Source organism: Papio anubis, chromosome 13 (genome assembly GCF_008728515.1).
Source record: "Papio anubis isolate 15944 chromosome 13, Panubis1.0, whole genome shotgun sequence".
NCBI classification, from domain to species: domain Eukaryota; kingdom Metazoa; phylum Chordata; class Mammalia; order Primates; family Cercopithecidae; genus Papio; species Papio anubis.
In genome coordinates, this window is record NC_044988.1 from 14,194,860 (window position 1) to 14,215,271 (window position 20,412).

At 40.8% G+C, this 20,412-nt stretch overlaps 1 protein-coding gene across 3 annotated transcripts in view; it reads left to right on the forward strand.

Annotated features, from left to right (window-relative positions):
* FRMD3 (FERM domain containing 3) overlaps positions 1-20,412 on the forward strand; it is a 282,336-nt gene that overhangs the window by 170,196 nt on the left and 91,728 nt on the right. For all 3 annotated transcript variants that reach the window (XR_004177813.1, XM_003911851.4, XM_009189016.3), the window contains exon 3: positions 2,969-3,011. Coding sequence is in view for 2 of the 3 variants with exons in the window: in XM_003911851.4 (XP_003911900.2) it covers positions 2,969-3,011 (43 nt within the window). In the remaining variant the exon portion in view is untranslated. The remainder of the gene's footprint in view (positions 1-2,968; positions 3,012-20,412) is intronic.

The following is a 20,412-nucleotide window of genomic DNA, read 5'->3' on the forward strand; positions in this document are numbered from 1 at the left end:
CAGCCTCCCCAGTAGCTGGGATTACAGGCACCTGCCACCATGCCAGGCTAATTTTTATATTTTTAGTAGCGATGGGGTTTCACCACGTTGGCCAGGCTGGTCTCACACTCCTGATCTCAGATGATCCACCCACCTTGGCCTCCCAAAATGTTGGGATTACAGGTGAGAGCAAGCCACTGCGCCTGGTCTTTTTTAACTTTTAAGTTAGGGGTACATGTGCAGGTTTGTTATATAGGTAAACTTGTGTCTTAGGGGTTTGTTGTATAGATTATTTCATCACACAGGTATTAAGCCAAGTTTCCATTAGTTATTTTGCCTGATCCTCTCCCTCGTCCCACCCTTCGCCCTCTGATAGGCCCCAGTGTGTGTTGTTCCCCTCTGTGCGTCCATGTATTCTCATAATTTAGCTCCCATTTATAAGTGGGAACATGTGGTATTGGTATTTGGTTTTCTGTGTCTGTGTTAGTGATTTAATGAATACTAACAAGTTGAACTTGGCCCTCTTTGAAGAAATGATTTCCTGTAATTCCTTGAAACGTTATTGCTGGCTTATTTTTCCTAGGACTCTATACCTCATGTCTCTCCCTTTGGAGAGGAATAGCTGTCCTGGAAAAGTGTGTAGAGATCACCTTGTAGAAATGGGTAACTGAGATACACTAGATCTGAAAGGCAAATGTAGGGTGTGAATAGGCTAAGAGGAAAAGGGTGACAGAAACTGATCTGAAACTGCAAAGTGTATTTCTTAGGACAGCAAGGAGGCCAGTTTATTTATAGTAAATAATTTATTTAGGACACAGATGGCAAATACCTTGCAGGCATGCCTTACATGTTCCCTGTCCCCTCCATGGCAGACATTGCCAATCTATAGTGGCATGGCAGACATAGCCAGTCCATTATGGCACTCATTCTCTCAGAGCCTGCACCTGGTTTTGGAATCCTCCTCACAGCCCTGGTGTGCGCACACAAAATGAAACTGACTTGGCACCCTGGAGTCAGAGACAAGTTGGAGAAGCACGTTGAAGTTAGGCAGGAAAGGGCCGAGGAGTTCGAAGAATGCCAAACAAGGAGAATTTGGAAAACATATTTATATTTCAGACTTTATTAGCAAAATAACTGGTGATTCTGTTCTGCAAAACAATTGCAGTAAGTATTGATCTCTTGCCGCTATTTGTTTTCTTACCTTAGTTCTAAATGATCCTATTCATTCATTTCTAGAAAAGTAATTTAACCACCAGGGGCCTCTTTTATTATTCTTCTCCATGAAGCACATATATTGAAAGATGGGGTCTAACAATGAAACTGTACCTATTAAGTAATAAGAACTGCATCAGCCAACAACAATCATTTTATTTAGTATTTTCACATTTCATGCACTGTGTATATTACATTTGTTAACTTTTAAATCCTCACAACAGCCCTAAGAGGTGGGTGTGATTACTGTTCCCATTTTATAGTTGAGGAAACCGAGACACAGAGAGGTTAAGCATCTTGTACAAGGTTTATAGCTAGTAAGTGGTATAATCAATGAGTCTTCCACTGTTCAGTTATAACTATATAACTTCTAATTAGAAGGCGATAACGAGAGTCCCCAAATGAGTTGATATAATTTTAGCCAGAAGCAAAAAGACTTGTTTTTTCAGTTTGTCTGTGCAACGTGGTCAGGGGTAAATATATTTTGTTGGATTTTTGTTTGTTTGTTTTGTTAGACTTTCCATAATGTTGAAACACTTATAAGACTCCCATTATTGTTTTTGAAGACTGCAGAGATCTGACCCCCTCAGTGGTTTCTAATCACTGTTTATCAGCAGAGTGACCTCAGGCAAGCTGTTTAACATCCTGAGCCCCAGTCTTCTTATTTATAAGTGGAGTGGTAGGGAGGACTACGTAAGATAGCACATGGAAACGTTTGAATGGCACTTGGCATTTAGTAAGCACTCAACAAATACTAGCTATTATTATGGTTATGCATTTACATCAAAGAATATGGATAGCACAGGACCTGAGGCTTACTGGATAACACAAAGGAGATAGAGTGAGGTGCAAGAGCTCAATGGACGGTAAGTTTGCTCTTCTGATTTCCTCTCCGGCATCAAGCAGGCGGGATGCCTCCAGAAGGAAAGCTCCCTAACCTCAGGATGGATACCCAGGACACCCCCTGTATCATCTCTAAACTACAGGTGTATAAAGTGACTCTAAGTGACATTCCATGAGCAGCTTCAGGGACCTCATGGTTAGTGATCTCAAAAGCTGCCCAGCTCTCAGCATGTCGAAGTGATCTTTGTATGTGCTGCAGAAAGGGCCAGCCACCGGGACCAGCGTGGTACCTACTTCAAATGCCTGACAGTAACATGGTTCTGAGCTCCCCATGTCTTTTGGCTTCTTTATTTTGTGATAGAGCTGATTTTTCTTCTTGATGACCTCAGGCCTCTGGAAACGAGATATTTAAGATCATTTACTCCTCCCTACTGTAAAGGAAGAATTGCCTCTGCATGTGATAGGGCTAATGCCAGCTTGACCCAATATTCCTCTTAAGGGAATTTGTCCCAGAAGCAGGACTGGATGCTGATGCTGCCTTGGACTGTGATTCTTTCAGGTCGTGGATGTCAAATGCTAAAAGTCTTTAGCCATCTGCGACTTTCACAGAACCATGGAGCTCAAAGAATCACCTGGGAGTCAATTAGGGGTACTAGAACATCCCATTTGAGTGCATATTCTCTCTCTTGTCCTTCTCTCCTAGCAACTGTCTGACTCACATATTACTTGGAAAATGTTAACTCTGTAATTTATATCCTTGTCTGTGCTATGATTATTGCCAAGTTGTTTATGTCAGTCTTCAGAGTGTGGAACGCTGAAGAGTGTCTATGGAAACTGAGGCTGTACTTTGGAATTCCTTTTAGTTATTAGGTATGCATTGTATGGTCCAGCAATTTGACCCCTGATCTCTGCTTTTTTTTTTTTTCCTCTCTAGCACTGGCTTGAACCTAACAAGTCCATCTTCAAGCAAATGAAATGTAAGTGTCAATCTGTGACTTTACTTTTGCTACAGTGTGTCCAAAGATAGATATTTTTCCCTGACAAACTTCCTCCTGCCAGGGGAAAAACAGAGTTGAAGAGGTGTTGTGGGGAGTGGGGGCTTCCCTCTCCCCAGGAGAGCTCTGTATCTTCTCCCCTCTTTTTCTATGACCCTCGTCTGCACCAGCATCCTATAGTCTCCGGGCCTTTCCCCCCTACCCCCCCCCCCACCATCTTGCCCTCATATTTGATATTTGAACAGGGGCTTTGGAATTGGATGGTTAAATACCTCTTAAATACAATCACCAGGTACCTGGTTCCTTTTGATTACGAGGGTTGCTAGTCAGTCGTTAAGTGTGGGAGGGGGTGCAGTATTATGGAAGATGGGAGAAGCAGATGTGTTTGGAAACTAAAATTTTGCCAATGACTTTGCTGAAGACTGTATCATTCTTTTCCATTCCTTGAACTCCCTAAAATGAAAAACATTTTTTTTTTTTTTTTTTCTGGGCAATTGTTTTAAATCTCCGATGTTCTGAACTTTTTTTTTTTTTTAACCAGTGAGCTCTTGGGGAAGTTGGCTTGGGTAACGACATCTCTCTAGCACCCCCTGGTCGTCCACCTGGGACCCTATGAGGAGGGTATTCATTGGTAATCCTGGGTGACATGATGTTTTGTTCTGGCCACTCATGCCAGACTGTAGCCAACCTGCTTTTATTTATGGTTTGGGGGAGAATTTCTGAAATTCACCTCAGAAACTTACTGCCTGCCCCCAAATCCACTTATCCCTCCACATCCACTTTCCCAGGGCTCTGAAGTTCTCATCAGAGGTTAGGTGAATGCATATTATGTCACTTGTCATCATTCAAGGGATTCTTTCCTTTTTTGAATATGAAGAAATTATTCTGGGCAGAGTTTTCAGGTGAAAGAAGGAAGAAACTGAACGTGGACTACAAACTAGCAGCCAACATATCTCTTCTTTAACTTTCTTCTTTTTCACTGCCTCCCTGTCCCTTTCTGCCTGTCTTCCTCCCTTCCCATTCCTCTTTCCCTCAGTCCTTTTCTTTTCCTTCCCCTCCCTCTTCCATCCTTCAAGGGTAAACTCTGTCTAGCTAGTGAGGAAGGATGGTTCAGATTACACAAGTGCAGCAGTGGGTGTGGAAAGTCCAGGGAGGCCAGGCTGCTCTGGCAAGGCTGGAACAGAGTTGGGGTGGGGCTGGAGCAGAATTGGGGCAAGACTGGAACAGAGTTAGGATGTACATCCAAATAGAAGTAGTAGGACAGGCCGGGCACGGTGGCTCACGCCTGTAATCCCAGCACTTTAGGAGGCTGAGGTGGGTGGATCACGAGGTCAAGAGATTGAGACCATCCTGGCCAACATGGTGAAATCCCATCTTTACTAAAAATACAAAAATTAGCTGGGTGTGGTGGCACGTGCCTGTAGTCCCAGATACTTGGGAGGCTGAGGCAGGAGAATCGCTTGAACCCAGGATGCAGCAGTTGCAGTGGGCAGAGATCATGCCACTGCATCATTCCAGCCTGGGTGACAGAGTGAGACTCCATCTCAAAATAAAAAAAAAAAAAGAGATTGCATATAGTATGATATGCAGGATAATGAGAATGAGCTAAAATGCCTGAGAAAAAAATTGTTGATTCCTGGCTTTTGTTCCTTAACTACAGAACGTTGACTTTTTTGTTTATATATTTGAAAATATTTAGACTATTTTCCAGTATACTAAATGGTTCTTTGACTTTGGTTCTTATTAAATAAATGCCATGCAATATTTTCCTTTTGTCCTTAAGCCATACCCAGTTTTGAAATAGAAATTTATCTTTGAAGGCATTTCAATACTTAATATAAGCAAAAATTAAACTTTGTGAGAAGTTTAAAACTTGTGAGAAATTTAGTGTTTAAGAGCATTGTCTCTATAATACAGCAAATCTGAACAACCAACTAAAATGCATATTTTTTTTTAAAAGACAGGGTCTCATTCTGTCACCCAGGCTTTAGTGCAGTGGTGCAATCTTGGCTCACTGCAATCTCACCTCCCAGGTTCAAGCGATTCTTGTGCCTCAGCCTCCCAAATAGCTGGGACTATGGGTGCGCACTACTGTGCCTGGCTAATTTTTGTGTTTTTAGTAGAGACTGGATTTCACCATGTTCACCAGGCTGGTCTCGAACTTCTGATCTTAGGTGATCTGCCCTCTTCTGCTTCCCAAAGTATTGGGATTAGAGGCGTGAGCCACTGCGCCCACCCTAAAACACATAATGTTTCTTTAGAATGGTGCGAAGATTGGCATTTGACTACTGGCCAGTTTTAATCTAATGACAAATGAAATCTGAATCTGGAAAATAGAATTGTGTAAAATTCAGTGTCTGAACCAGACAGGGTAACTCACTGGTTCTAGGACTGCAAGGGTCTTACCCACCACCCAATCCCTGTTGTATTGCTAAAGACATTACCGAACAAAAAATTATGTAATTTTCTCAAGATCACAAACCTAGTTTGATTGTTGTTGTTAATGATGTCTTTCAGAATGAAGAATTTCTGTGTTCTTGTACCTATGCCCTAGAAATATTAACTTTACTGTAAATTAGAAAATTTTTAAACGAGGGCTTTTATATTGTTAGTCCAGAGAAACCAAGTCCAACCCTGGGGACTCGTCCATGAATTTATCCAAAGAGTCTGGTCACAGAGCCCCAGTGGCTTCATCCTTTCATGCTCGTATCACCTTTCAGTAGGCAATGGCTGCAGAATTCCTTGGAGGAACTCTTTCCCACTCACAGAGGATGATGGACCTTCAGGTCCTTCTCTCTGACCCTATTAAGATCCTTCTGACTATGGATGTTCCCAGGAATGATGTTTCCCAGGGTTGGCTGAAGGTCAGCTATCCTGATTAATAAACCCTTTACAAAGGCGTTATTATTTTTTACCAGTTAAAAAAAATCATGTTTGTGTTTTTTCAAACAGTTTAGAAAGATTTGAAATGAAGACAAAAACTATTTCCTTGCTCCTCCCCCTATATCAAGCTCACCCCAAAGAAATAACAATTGCGAACAATATTTCGTATATCCTTCCAAGAATTTCTATGAATGTATACAATCCCCCAACATATATGTCCTTTGATAAACAGCAATGAGATCAATCTCTGTATATTGTTCTTCATCTTGTTATTTTTTCTTGATTAATTTTAGAAATTAAAAAATATCAGTAATTGATGATTGGTCTCATTTAAAAAATGGTTTTCTGAGTTAATTGTATGCATGTATATTATGTATTTGTTTAGAGACGGAGTCTCACTCTGTAGCCCAGGCTGGAGTGCAGTTGCGTGATCTTGGCTCACTGCAACCTCTGCGTCCCTGGTTAATGCTGTTCTCCTGCCTCAGTCTCTCTGAGTAGCTGGGATTACAGGCATGTGCCACCACACCCAGCTAATTTTTGTACTTTTAGTAGAGACAGGGTTTCTCCAGATCGGCCAGGCTGGTCTTGAACTCCTGACCTCAGGTGATCCACCCACTTTGGCCTCCCAAAGAACTGAGATTACAAGTGTGAGCCACTGCGTCTGGCCTATAATATATTTATTAATGGAGATCAAGGTGGTTTTGGTGGTTTCCGGTATTTTGCTATTGTAAATTATACTGCAATAAACATGCTGTATACAGTATTGCATCTTGTGAAAGTACATCTGTGCTAAAAATTCCTAGAAATGGGCCAGGTGTGATGGCTCATGCCTGTAATCCCAGCACTTTGGGAGGCCGAGGCGGGTGGATCATGAGGTCAGGAGATCGAGACCATCCTGGCCAACATGGTGAAACCCCGTCTCTACTAATAATACAAAACTTAGCTGGGCATGGTGGCACATGCCTGTAATCCCAGCTATTTGGGAGGCGGAGGCAGGAGAATCACTTGAACCAGGGAGTCGGAGGTTGCAGTGAGCTGAGATTGCGCCACTGCACTCCAGCCTGGGCAACAAGCTCGAACTCTGTCTCAAAAAAAAAAAAAAAAAAAAAAAAAAAAAAAAAAAAAAAATCCTAGAAATAGAATAAGTAGATCTAAAGATATATACATTTCAAATTTCCTTGGTGATAAATATCTAGTCAAGGAGCTTGTAGCCATTTAAATCTAATGACACAAAATGTTACAAAAAAATCGAATGACACAAATGACACAATCTGTCTCCCACAAATATTACCTGAGAATGCTTGTTTCCCCAAAACTTGTTGAAAATAGGGATAAATTTATTTTTCAAGTTTATGAAGGAAGAGAAATGTCTGTTTAATTGAAAAGCTAACTAATTACACAGTTACTTAATTTGGTATACATTTTTACATTAAGATGTTTCTTAAATCAAAGTCTTATTTCTCCTCTGAACTTAGAAGAGATGCTAATATTTTAATTTTTAAATTAACGTAGCCTGCAGCCCCAGCTACTCGGGAGGCTGAGGCAGGAGAATAGCGTGACCATGGGAGGTGGAGCTTGCAGTGAGCTGAGATTGTGCCACTGCACTCCAGCCTGGGTGACATAGCGAGACTCTGTCTCAAAAATAATAATAATAATAAATAAAGTAAAAAATTAATTAACATCTGGTAAAATTGACTTTATTTCTTTATTTTTGTGTGCAGTTCTGTGAGCCTTTACTCATATAGATTTTTGCGACCACCAACATAGACAGGATGCCCAACAGTGTCCTTGTTTTCATCACCCCAAAAACCTGCCTGTGCTGTGCCTTTGTGGTGACATCACTGCCTTCCAACCACTCACAACCACTGGTCTGTTTCATGCCAGTATAGTTTTCTTTTTTGAATATATAATATAAATGGAATCATACAGGATGTAATTTTTGAGATCAGCTTTTCCTCAGGATAATAGCTCTGAGATTCATCCAAGTTGCTGTGTTTATCAATATGTAATAGAAGAACACAACAAAAGTAGAAGCTAGTCTTTGAAAATATCAAGAAAACTGATGCATTTTTAGCAAAATGGAGGAGATAAAAAAAAGAGGGAGAAGACACAAATTACCAATATCAGGAACAAAAGAAGGGACATTACTACAGATCCCACAGAACAACTCTAGGCACAGAAATTTGATCGCTTAGATGAAATAGAGCTCTTCCTCAAAAGCCATGATTTAGCAAAACTCACCAAAAATAAAATATATAACTTGAGCAGTCTTATAACTATAAAAGAAATTAGACTTAAGATTTTCCAGAAAAGAAATCTCCAGCACATTTGCTGTTCCTACTGTTGCAACCAGCACTTCCTTTTCTATTCCTCAAGCCAAAATTAGGAGCATCTTCTGGAGTATTCTTTTTGGGAGCTGATGCCCACTTTCACGTGTCTCCTGGCTTCTGTCCAGAGGATACTGGAGGGAGAATCGTGGTGAATTTACCACTAGTTTAGCAGGATCCTTTGCCTTCTCATCTTCCTTTCCAATCTGCTTGCTCCTATTTACTTTTCAGAGCCCTTGAATACTTGCTGCATGTATTCTGCTGGGTTTTATAGCTGCATTCAGTGAAAGAGATGGAGTGGGGTACAATTAACCCATTCTACCTGAAATTAGAACCTTAAAATCAAACTTTTAATTATTGCTTTTCTATTAGGTAAAAATGTAGGTGGGCTTCATGATTGGGCAGTGCTGAGGGAATACCCTTCTCATTTTTCTATGCCATTGCCATGTCCATAGGTACAAATGTGGACTGAGATGTTGATCCATTTTTTGTTTCTTTAAGAGTATTCAGATAACAGTTTGCCTTTAAACAAAGTGTTAACTGAATTGCATATTTTTGAATGTTTGGTTTTGCAGAGTCCTTGCTTTTCATGAAGGGATGTTGCTATGCAACATGACAGTGACTTCTCACTAAGAATTTTTTTTTTTTTTTGAGACAGAGTTTCACTCTGTCACACAGGCTGGAGTGCAGTTACACGATCTATGACTCATGTGCGGAAACTGCAACTACTTGTTTCTCAGCCTACTGAGTGGCATGAAAAAAATTTTAAAGTTACACACTATGACTCATGTGCGGAAATGCAATATTGTTTTCCTATGAGTGAATTCAACTTGCTTGTGATTTTGGCTTCAATGTGTCTATATGAAGTGGCAAAGCATTTAATCTTGTCACTTCAGTTTAACTCAGGATTTGCTAGTTTACTTTTTGTTTTCGTTTTTTGAGACAGAGATTTGCTCTTGTTGCCCAGGGTGGAGTACAATGGCACAATCTCAGCTCACTGCAACCTCTTCCTCCTGGGTTCAAGCAATTCTCCTGCCTCAGCCTCCTGAGTAGCTGGGATTACAGGCCCTGCCACGATGCCTGGATAAGTTTTTTGTATTTTTAGTAGAGATGGGGTTTCATCATGTTGGCCAGGCTAGTCTTGAACTCCTGAACTCAGGTGATCCGCCTGGCTCAGCCTCCCAAAGTGCTGGGATTACAGGCGAGAGCCACGGAGCCTGGCCTAGGATCTGCTAGTATAGAATTTGATCACTTTCAGAAAATTGCTCAGTCAATACATAATTTAAATGTAATTGCTTGAAAACCCATACTCCATACTGGCTTTTTTTCCTTCCATATGAAGAGCTTTTCCCTTTCTCTCCACCCCAGAATGGCATCATGAGGCCAGAGAAACTTATGTACTGTCTTGGTAGTGAGGGTGACCTGTCTCTCATGTACATTCCCCGAGTCTTCCTTGGTGTGTCTCAGGTTGTTGGCATCTTTCCCTACTGCATCTTCTCTGGATGGAACCGGTCCCACCTGACTTTTGAGTGGGGTTGGTATGTGCTGCTGAGGTCAGTGGTTCCTGCCATGGCCTCAGGGTGCAAGTCTCTAGACGCTGTCCTCTTGTGGCCTGCACTCCAAGTCTCTTTCTCATTGGCACTCTGCACATCTGTATTCACCTCTTGGACAGGCAGGAACTACTCAGCCTCAGAGAAACTTGTGTACGCTATCTTAGGCTTCCTCTCTGCCTAAACACACCATGCCACCATTTCTTCAGTACAAAAATTTCAGTAAAATTTTCAGAGTTCCGCACAGAAGAGTTTCCCACAACTACCCTGGGGTCCCTTTCATCTTGCCCCTTACACCTCACTCCGTTCAGCCAAGCCGGTAGTGTTGAGGGATGCTGGATCCTTCTCAGAGACCCAAATGGTGTCCTAAACTTGGTTTTGTCCTCTGTAACTCTCTCCAGGCTCTCCACTTGCCTTCCCTAGCCATGCCCTACCCACAACAAATGCCTTTTCTCTTTGGATATGAGATTAATATCCTAAAACAATAGCTGTCTTATACACAAGCGCTAACTGTTTTTCAAATGTAATGGGGGAAAAGTGCTATTATTTACAATAACAGTAACAAGTAAAAATAAATGTCTTATAAATAAATGTTAACAGATTCGTGCCAGATTGGTATGACTAAAACTGTGAAATCCTATTGTAGCATTGTTGTAGAGTAGATAAAAAGCTCAAAAAATGAAGACATCTCATATTTCGGTTAATATTCTTAATAAAGTCAATTCTTCATAAATTAATATGTACATTCAATGGTTCTCAAATTAAAAATTCAGTGAGATTCTTTACGGCATTTAACAATATTCTTAAGACTCATTTGCAAAGGCAATATGCTCAATGCTATCCAATAAATACATAAAAAGACCACTGGTGGGTCCTTATTCTGTTGGATAGTAAACCAAGGCATGTGAGCTATAGCAATTTAAGGAGACATAGTAAGAGACACATATAGTAATTAAGATATAGAGCCAGAAATGGGAAAATAATCAGTGGAACAGAAAAAAAGCAGTTCCCAGTCCCCACACCAATCCATTATTTATGGAATATGGGTTATGGTAAAGATTGTATTTCATACAAGGGGCAGATAAATTTTTATTCAAGGCATTCTTTTAAAGCATGATTTTTGAATTGTCTTTCCATCTGTTTGGGGTTGGGAAAAAGGACATTGCTCACACAATTCACAGGATTAATTCTAGATATACTCAAAAGCCAAATATGTTTAACAATCTATAAAAGTTTTAGGTAAAAATTTAAGAATGTGTTTTATAATCATGGTGTAGCCCAGGGCTTCCTGAGGAAAATATGAAACCCAGAAACAATGAAGCAAAATCCTGACAAATTTGTGCAAAAGCTAAACTTTTGAACTAGAATACTTTGTTTATTTGCAGTGTAGAATTTTTTTTTTTTTTTTTTTTTTTTTTTTTTGGAGATGGAGTCTCGCTCTGTCGCCCAGGCTGGAGTGCAGTGGTACGATCTCGGCTCACTGCAACCTCCGCCTCCCAGGTTCAAGCAATTCTCCTGCCTCAGCTTCCTGAGTAGCTGGGACTACAGGTGCACGTCACTACGCCCAGCTATTTTTTGTATTTTTAGTAGAGATGGATTTTCACCATGTTGGTCAGGATGGTCTCAATCTCTTGACCTCATGACGCCCCCGCCTCAGTCTCCCAAAGTGCTGGGATTACAGGCATAAGCCACCATGCCCAACCAGAGTAGATTCTTAGTAAATGTTTGTTGAATGAATGACTGTAAAGCAAATTAAAGCACAGGGAATATAATAGGAAGAACATTTGCCCAACATATAACGAGTAGAAATATGCAGAATGTATTATGTATGATGCTACAAACCAACAGATGAACCACTCAATATAAAAATATGCAAAAGACTCAGACAAGGAATAAAAATAAATGACCAAGAAGCTCACAAACAGATGCTCAATATCGTTAGCTACAAAGGAAATGCAAATTAGAATAAGATATTTTTATTTCCTATACTGAGAAAATTGTAATTATTGATAATATCCAGTTGATGAGGATGAGGGTAACACTTCTGGTGAGAGTGTATAAACTGATAAAGCCACTTTGGAGGGTAATCTGGTTGTACCTTTCAAGATTAAAAATGCCTATGTCTCTTGGTCCAGCAAATCAATTTCTACAAATCTATCTATAGCAAAATTTATTCACTCACAGATGTATATTCTGCAAGGATGTTTATTACAGCATTGCTTATAATATGGAGAAATCAATAAAAATGCCAGTAATTTTTGCAAGGATAAATTATGTGTGTATACATAGTCATTTAAAAAAACAGGCAGACATGTATTATTGACGTGGAAAGGCTTATTAGATATATTGTTGAGTTTAAAAATCAGATTAAAATACCACATGAAGAATGATACTTTTATATAAAAGTAGAATTATTTTGTGTGACTATATAGTGCATGGAAGAAGGACTGGAAAGATGTATACTTAACTGTGGTTACCTCTGGGGAACACAGTGGAATATAGGGACATGAGGCTTTTGCATTTTATTATATATAGTTGTTACACTCATATCTTTTACCATGAGAATATATTCGGATATGATTTGGTAATGAAAATAAAATAAACAAAAGGAGAGAAATCTTTATGCAAAACAAGGAAGGAAGGGAGGAAGGAGGGAAGGAAGTAAAGAAGGAAGGAAGGAGGGAGGAAAGGAAGGAAGGAGGGAAGAAAGGGAGGAAGTAAAGAAGGAAGGAGGGAGGGAAGGAAGGAAGGAGGGAAGGAAGGAAGGAAAAAGGAAGAAAGGAAGGAAGAAGGAAGTAGGGTGCATATGCATTAAGCATGTTCTATAGAAACAGAGACTGAGATGAAAGAAAGCTCACTTACTCTTCTAAACAAGCTCTCCACTTAATCCTGGCTGGTGCCTGTCTGAGACCTGATTAGCACAGCAAGGTAGTTAAGATCCTATTCTTGCCCTATTTACCGGAGACTGTGCTGCTGCCAAGCACCCTGAAGGGGCAGGGGTGCTTGGAAATGGCTTCTGCATGCAAATCAGGGTAGGGAGGACCCCCAGCCTCTGCATAACACATGCATACAACTCAGCCATAACAGCAGTACTGAGTCAAGTTGCTGCTGGCTGATGACAATGGTGCTCAGAAGTTGTGATGGCACTCCCTGGAAACCTGGGCTGGCATGGAATTCCTGACTCTGATAGTGATAGTCTTGGTAGTTCATGTTTATGTCTCATTCCTTAGCGTTCCAACATCCCCCTTGGGGCTAATCCAACAAAGAGCTCTCTTGCTAATGAATGATTTTTTGTCAGTAGGAAATTGAGATAGATAGATAGATAGAGAGAGAGAGAGAGAGAGAGAGATCCAAGAGTGTTGATTTTGCTCTGGTGTAAAGCCACAGGTCTCAATACTCATGAGGCCAGCTTGGATGCTTGACTCTCAACTCTATTTGTCCTTCCAGTTTTCCCCTTGCTGAGTGTGTTAGTTTCTTTGGGCATCCATAAGAAAGTATCACATACTGGGTGGCTTGAAACAATAGAAATCTATTTGCTTACAGTTCTGGAGGCCCGAAGTCTGAAACTAAGGTGTCAGCAGGGCCACGCTCCCTCCGAAGGCTCTGGGGAAGAATGCTCCTTGCCTCTTCTGGCTTCTGCTGGTTTCCTGCAGTCCTTGGCCTTCCTTGGCTTGTAGCTGCCTCACTCCACACTCTGCCTCCATCTTCACATGGGGTCTCCTTATGTTTCCCTGTGCCCTGTGTCAAAGTCTCACTCTCCTTTCTCTTATAAAGATATCAGTCAATGGATTTAGTGACCACCCTAACCTAGTACGACTTCATTGTAATTAATTAATCAATTACATTGACAAAGACTCTATTTCCAAATAGGGTTCCATTCCGAGGTTCTAGGTGGATATGGGTTTTTTAGACCTCCTGTACTCCTCAGCATTTTTCTTTAGCCTCTTTCTTTAGCTTACTACCTCCAGCCCCCTTTGTGCACGTTGTTCTTTTTTGCTGACCTTGGTCACATGCTTTTGACAGTAAAGCTTTGCACAATTCATTTCTTCCAATCCCTGTTGTGGCTGAAACCCTGCCTGCAGAAGGAGGGGCAGCCTATCCCATCATCCTCATTTGTGTACCCATACTTGTCTAATCATAATCTCCAGCACTGGGTTTGGAACATTTCTTCACCTGCTCCATGGCTTTGTATAAAAGATGATGCATGTTATGGATTCACAATAAATGCTTTCTGACTACGATTAAGATGCTCTTTTTAGAGCAGAGGTGGACGTTCAAATGCCATTTTCTTTACAAAAAAAAAAAAAAAAGCAAAACATACAACTGAACACAGCTCATTAAATAAATAAAAAGTACAAAGTCCCCAAGTACTATGGTTTGGTTTTGGATGCCTTTGTTCTTCCCAGTTTTCTTCTCCCCAGAGTTTCTTTCAAGGAAGAGCAGCTATGATTTTTGTTTCAGCCATGGAGGGTCTCCAGCTTTGGACACCTCTTTACCTTATTCGAGAGACAGCTCATTAGGTTGGGCCAGGTATCTGTTATTCTCCCAAGTTCAACCGTTTCATCAGAATTTTTATATTTGATCCTTCTCCTGGAAAGTTAATGCAATTTGAGCCTAAAAATAGTTTCCATGCTGTGCTCATTCTTTGTTTCCCAATATGGAAGGAGAGGACAGTAACAATAGTAATGACAAAAGCCTTAATTTTATAGCCTGCAGTTCTAAATGGTGTACACATTTGACAAGCCATAGATTTCTAATTCTTAACTTTATGCTTATGCGATGATTGGTGGCAACACTGACATCATTTTGACTGGATGTAGTAGTGTGTGCAGGGGTTTCAGGGAGTACCTAGCACTCCTCATGGGAAGGAGGGTAGTATGACAGGGGTAGTAGGGGAAGCAGAAGGAATAGGGAGCCTCTCCTGGGGGAAGTCCTCATATCTCTGGGGCAGTACTTCCAGGGGCTTCCTTCTTCTTTCAGGAATGCCCGCATTCTTTCTTAAAGGCCCACATAACTCAAAACTACACATGTTGGCAGCATGAGCATCTGAATGATAACCATGATGGGCATGGGGTTCCATGCTCTGTATATGAGTACTAGAGGTGGTTCAAGTGTGGGTGAAGTGGGTAGGAAGGCTTTGTTCATGTCTCCCTTTGGTGAGAGAGCCTTTATAGTGCCTGATTTTTGGATGTAACTTAACAGTATAAAATCTCAATACCAAGTTATATAAGTAGTTGAATTTTGCTGTTACAGTTGTTATTTCTACATATTGATTTACACCTACCAACATGACTCCAAGGGTCTGGCTAGTTGTACAACATCAGCAGCAAAGAGGTTCCTGGGTCTCTTGCCTTCAGTTTCATGTGTTCTTGCTAACCTTTTGGCTAAAATGTTTAGGTCACTGTACCCTTGGCTCAGGCAGCAAAGCTGTCCTTTAGATGCCAAGGCTGCCAAATATCTCTTCATATACACACCTGTCTCATGCCCACTTCTTCCTCACTCCTGCCTGGGAGATGACAGTGCCCCCTCACTCTTTCAGCCAAGGTAAAAGGCAAGGTAACATTGAAGGACTTGACTTTAACCATGTTGATGTCTTCCCCGCATTTTAGAGTAACAATAACTCCTATGCACTCAGTCCACAGGTCTCAGCAGGCTGCAGAGTGCTCTGCAGTCATGAACTCACGTTATCCTCATCGCTGTCTCTACAACAGGTTGCAGGCCACACCTTGTCACCACCTATGTTCATATGGCCTTTGGTCTAGGAATAGGTTTTACATTTTTAAATAGTTGAAAAAAATCAAAAGATATATAAGATTTTGGGGCATACAAAAATCATACAAATTCAAACTTCAGTGTTTTATTGGAGCACAGCTATACACATTTGTTTATGTATTGGTGGTGGCTGCTTCTCTACTACAACAACTGGGTGGAGTCATTGAGACGGAAAACTCGAGGCTTCCAAAGTTGAAAATATTTATTCTTTAGCCCTTTACAGAGAAAGTTTGATGCCCTGCTCTCTGTGGTTGGTTCCATTATTATTCCCATTTTACAGCTGAGGAAATGGAGGCAGGGAGTTTTAAGTTTGGACACAGCAATTTGTTCAAATGACAAACTTGAGGTGAGAAGTGTTGGACCCCAAAGTCTCTTTTCAAGCTTCTCCTGAGCAGGCATAGGCAGACAGAGAATTCAGAGACCAAGGATTTGTGAGGCAACCACTCAGCATTCCAATCTCCCCTAAGAGAGTCCTCTGAGTGACTCTAGTCAGTGCCTACGTGTGTGTGTGGGCATGCCTGTGTGTGATAAAAGCACAGGAGGGAACTGTAACAAGAGGAAGATGAATTAAACATGATTCTAAAAACCTGTCTCTGCTTTGGAAGCTGGGGAAACACAGTGATTATCATTTCAGTAAGAGTGGGGGAAGGATCATCACTGTTGCTGATGAAGCTGATAGTAACAGTTGTTGTTTAATGATTATAATCATTTCCATGTAGAAGAGAGCAGTCGTGAATGTAGCCTGCAATCTCTGCGGCTGGCTTATTTACACATATTTCTAGAGTCACAGTTGGAGAATGAGTGAGCAATGTTCTGCCCTTTAGGTGCTCAAGCGTCATTTTGCATATGTGCAGAGGTAGTTTGTGCTTTCGAACCATTTCATTACTGAATGCAGCACATTTGAAACCATTAGCATCACTGTACGTGGCATGTGCACAACAGGAATATAGGCAACAGTGACCAAGCTGAGAATAAAATCAAGAACTCAATCCCTTTCACAATAGCTGCAAAAAAATAAAAAAATAAATACTTAAGAATATACCTAACCAAGGAGGTGAAAGACCTCTACAAGGGAAACTACAAAACACTACTGAAAGAAATCATAGACAGCACAAACGGAAACACATCCCATGCTCATGGATGGATAGAGTCAATATTGTGAAAATGACCATACCGCTAAAGGCAATCTACAAATTCAATGTAATTCCCATCAAAATACCACCATCATTCTTCACAGAACTAGAGAAAACAATTCTAAAAACCATATGGAACCGAAAACGAGCCCACATAGACAAAGCAAGACTATGCAAAAAGAAAAAATCTGGAGGGATCACATTACCCGACTTCAAACTAAATACTGTAAGATCATAGTCACCAAACAGCATGGTACTGGTATAAAAATAGGCACATAGACCAATGGAACAGAACAGAAAACCAAGAAGTAAAGCCAAATACTTACAGCCAACTGATCAACAAAGCAAACAAAACCTGAAATGGGGAAAGGACACCCTATTCAACAAATGGAGCTGGGATAATTGGCAAGCCACATATAGAAGAATGAAACTGGATCCTCATCTCTCATCTTATACAAAATCAACTCAAGATGAATCAAAGACTTAAATCTAAGACCTGAAACCATTAAGATTCTAGAAGATGACATTGGATAAACCCTTCTAGACATTGGGTTAGGCAAAGACTTCATGACCAAAAACCCAAAAGCAAATGCAACAAAAACAAACATCAATATATGGGACTTAATTAAGCTGAAAAACTTCTGCAGAGAAAATAAATAATCAGTAGAGTTAACAGACAACCCGCAATCAGTAGAGTTAACAGACAACCCGCAGCGTGGGAGAAAATCTTCACAATCTATACATTTGACAGAGGACTAATATCTAGAATCTACAAAGAACTCAAACAAATCAGCAAGAAAAAAACAAACAGTCCCATCAAAGAGTGGGCTAAGGACATGAATAGACAATTCTCAAAAGAAGATATACAAATGGCCAACACACATATGAGAAAATGCTCAACATCGCCAATGATCAGAGAAATGCAAATCAAAACCACAATGTGGCACGTTACTACTGCAAGAATGGCCATAATTAAAAATAAAAAAATAATCAATGTTGGTGTGGGTGTGGTGGAAAGGGAACACTTTTACACTGTTGGTGGGGTTGTAAACTAGTACAGCCACTATGGAAAACAGTGTGGAGATTCCTTAAAGAACTAAAAGTAGATCTACCATTTGATCCAACAATTTCACTACTGGGTATCCAGTACCCAGAGAAAAAGAAGTCATTATATGAAAGAGATACTTGCACACGCATGTTTGTAGCAGCAAAATTTGCAATTGCAAAAATATGGAACCAGCCCAAATGCCCATCAGTCAATGAGTGGATAAAGAAAATGTTATATATATATATACACACACACACACACACACACACGCGCGCACACATACACACACACACATACATACACACACACACATATATATACACATACACACACACACACACACACACACACACCATGGAATACTACTCAGCCATAAAATGGAATGAATTAATGGCATTTGCAGGAATTGAAGACTCTAATTGAGTAATTCAGGAATGCAAAACCAAACATCGCATGTTATCACTCATATGTGGGAGCTAAGCTCTAAGGCATAAAAACGATGTGATGGACTTTGGGGACTCAGGACAAATGGTGGGGGGTGGTGAGGGATAACAGACTACACATTGGGTACAGTATATACTGCTTGGGTAATGGGTGCACCAGAATCTCAGAAATCATCACTAAAGAACTTATTCATGTAACCAAACACCACCTGTTTCCCAAAAACCTATCGAAATTAAAAAAAAAAAATGTTAAAAAAGAAATTGGGGAGATTTTTCCAAGCTGTAAATCAGAATGTATATGAGAAATATTGTGAGTTTGTATGTATATTTCTGAAATTATGCTTCTGATTTCCCCATGATTCTTTATGATGACTGGAGGAAAATGTTTGGTTTAAAAAAAAAAGCTGCTAAGTGATGTTTCTCTCTCAAAAAATCCTATCTGATCTTCAAAAGATTTGACTGAGGTTTTTGGTCAGAAATAGAAAGAAAGTCCCCCTTTCCCTTTCCCCGAGATCCTGCTCAATTGTTTCCTATCCTCAACTCCATTTCTGGGCAATGGCTCAATGTGGAGATGAGAAATTCTGTCTGTGTTTTATAAACAGCTGTACCTCTCTCCATGTTCTCAGTGTTATGAAATCAGCAAAATGATGCTACCCTGGGATCTGCTGACACAAAAGGGGCCACTGAGCTGCCCCGAGGAAACACTTGGCTCCCCAGCCCTTGTCTGGCAGGTATCAGTTGGCTGTGGGAGAGGAGCCCTGCTGTTCTCAGTGCAATTACAAGCTCTTGGCATTTAAAAGTGGATTTCACTATTTTTTCCCCTTCTCTGCTACTCTGGTGGTATGCTCTGTTTTTAGCACTTACATGGCTGAGTTAATGCTTTTCAGCTGTTGAGTTGAGTTCAATTCAGTCTTCCCCATCCCCTCCCTCCTATTTCCACCTCCCACTTTCCTTCTCTTCTTCTTGTAGGAGTGTTTATCTCAACAAAACACAATCTCACATTTAGATAATGCCCTGTGTGCACGTGCCAGGAGCCGTTTGGATCCACCCAAACACATCTGGAAGGTAGACATGATGCCTGGCACTGTGACTTCTGCAGAGCAGGAAAGAGAAATTAGGTGGCTTTCTCAAGATCACTGTTGGACATCCTCTTCAAAACTCAGGGGCTCATTCTCTGGGGGATTTGGAGTTTTCACTGCCCTGTGTACCCCTGTCAAGGGTGCTGAAGCCTGAGTACCACATTAGACAGGGCCAGGACGTCTTCTCCCGCAGGGTGGCCATGCTGCCCAGTCTAGTAAAGATGCACAGTGGCTGTTCATGATGATACTGTTGGGAGAGGGCTCCAATGCAGGCTGTGGGTTTGCGCAGATAGCTCCTTCATCAGACATTTTCTCTACTGATTCTGCACCAAATATTTGGCACAGATAAGGATCTTTCTTTATGTCATTCCCCTTTCCCTGTAGTTTAAGAATAAGAACACATGGAAGTTGGATTGCATAGACACTTAGCAGCTTGGAGAAGGGATTAGTCATCACTGTACAAGGGGATTCAGGACCTTGGACATGTCCCAGGGAGTGAATGGGGGCTTCCATGTTGCGTCTGAGAAGGCTCCTTTTCCAGCAGTCATACAGCTGGTGTGGGTGCACCACAGTGCTCAAATGCTGGACTTCTGACCCCAAACCATTGCCACCACACTTGGGGTTAAAGATGACCCCCAACCTCCTTGTTCAATGACTTACAATTTTAAATGATTTGATTTTGAGTGTTTTATGTTTTTGCAAGGTAGTAAAAAGAATTGCACGTACTTCATGGGTTTGATTGGAGTGGATATGGGAAGAGGGAGCAGAGGTGGCAGTCTCCTCTCATCTGTTACACCTTCTTGGCTTTATTCTTTTCCATAGCACATATGACCTTCTAAAGTCCTGGTATTTCACATATTTATTTTTATTTTTATAACTGTTTACCCCTATTGAGTATGTCCTCCATGAAGACAGAATTTCTTTTTAACTTTTATTTTAGATTCAGGGGTTACATGTTTATTAGCTGGATATTTTTCATGATGCTGAGGTTTGGGGTATGAATGATCCTGTTACTCAGGTACTAAGTGTAGTACCCAATAGTTAGTTTTTCAACACTTGCCCCCTTTACTTTCTTCTTCTAGTAGTCCCCAGTGTCTATTGTTTCCATCTTTATGTCCATGAGTACCCAATGTTTAGCTCCCACTTCT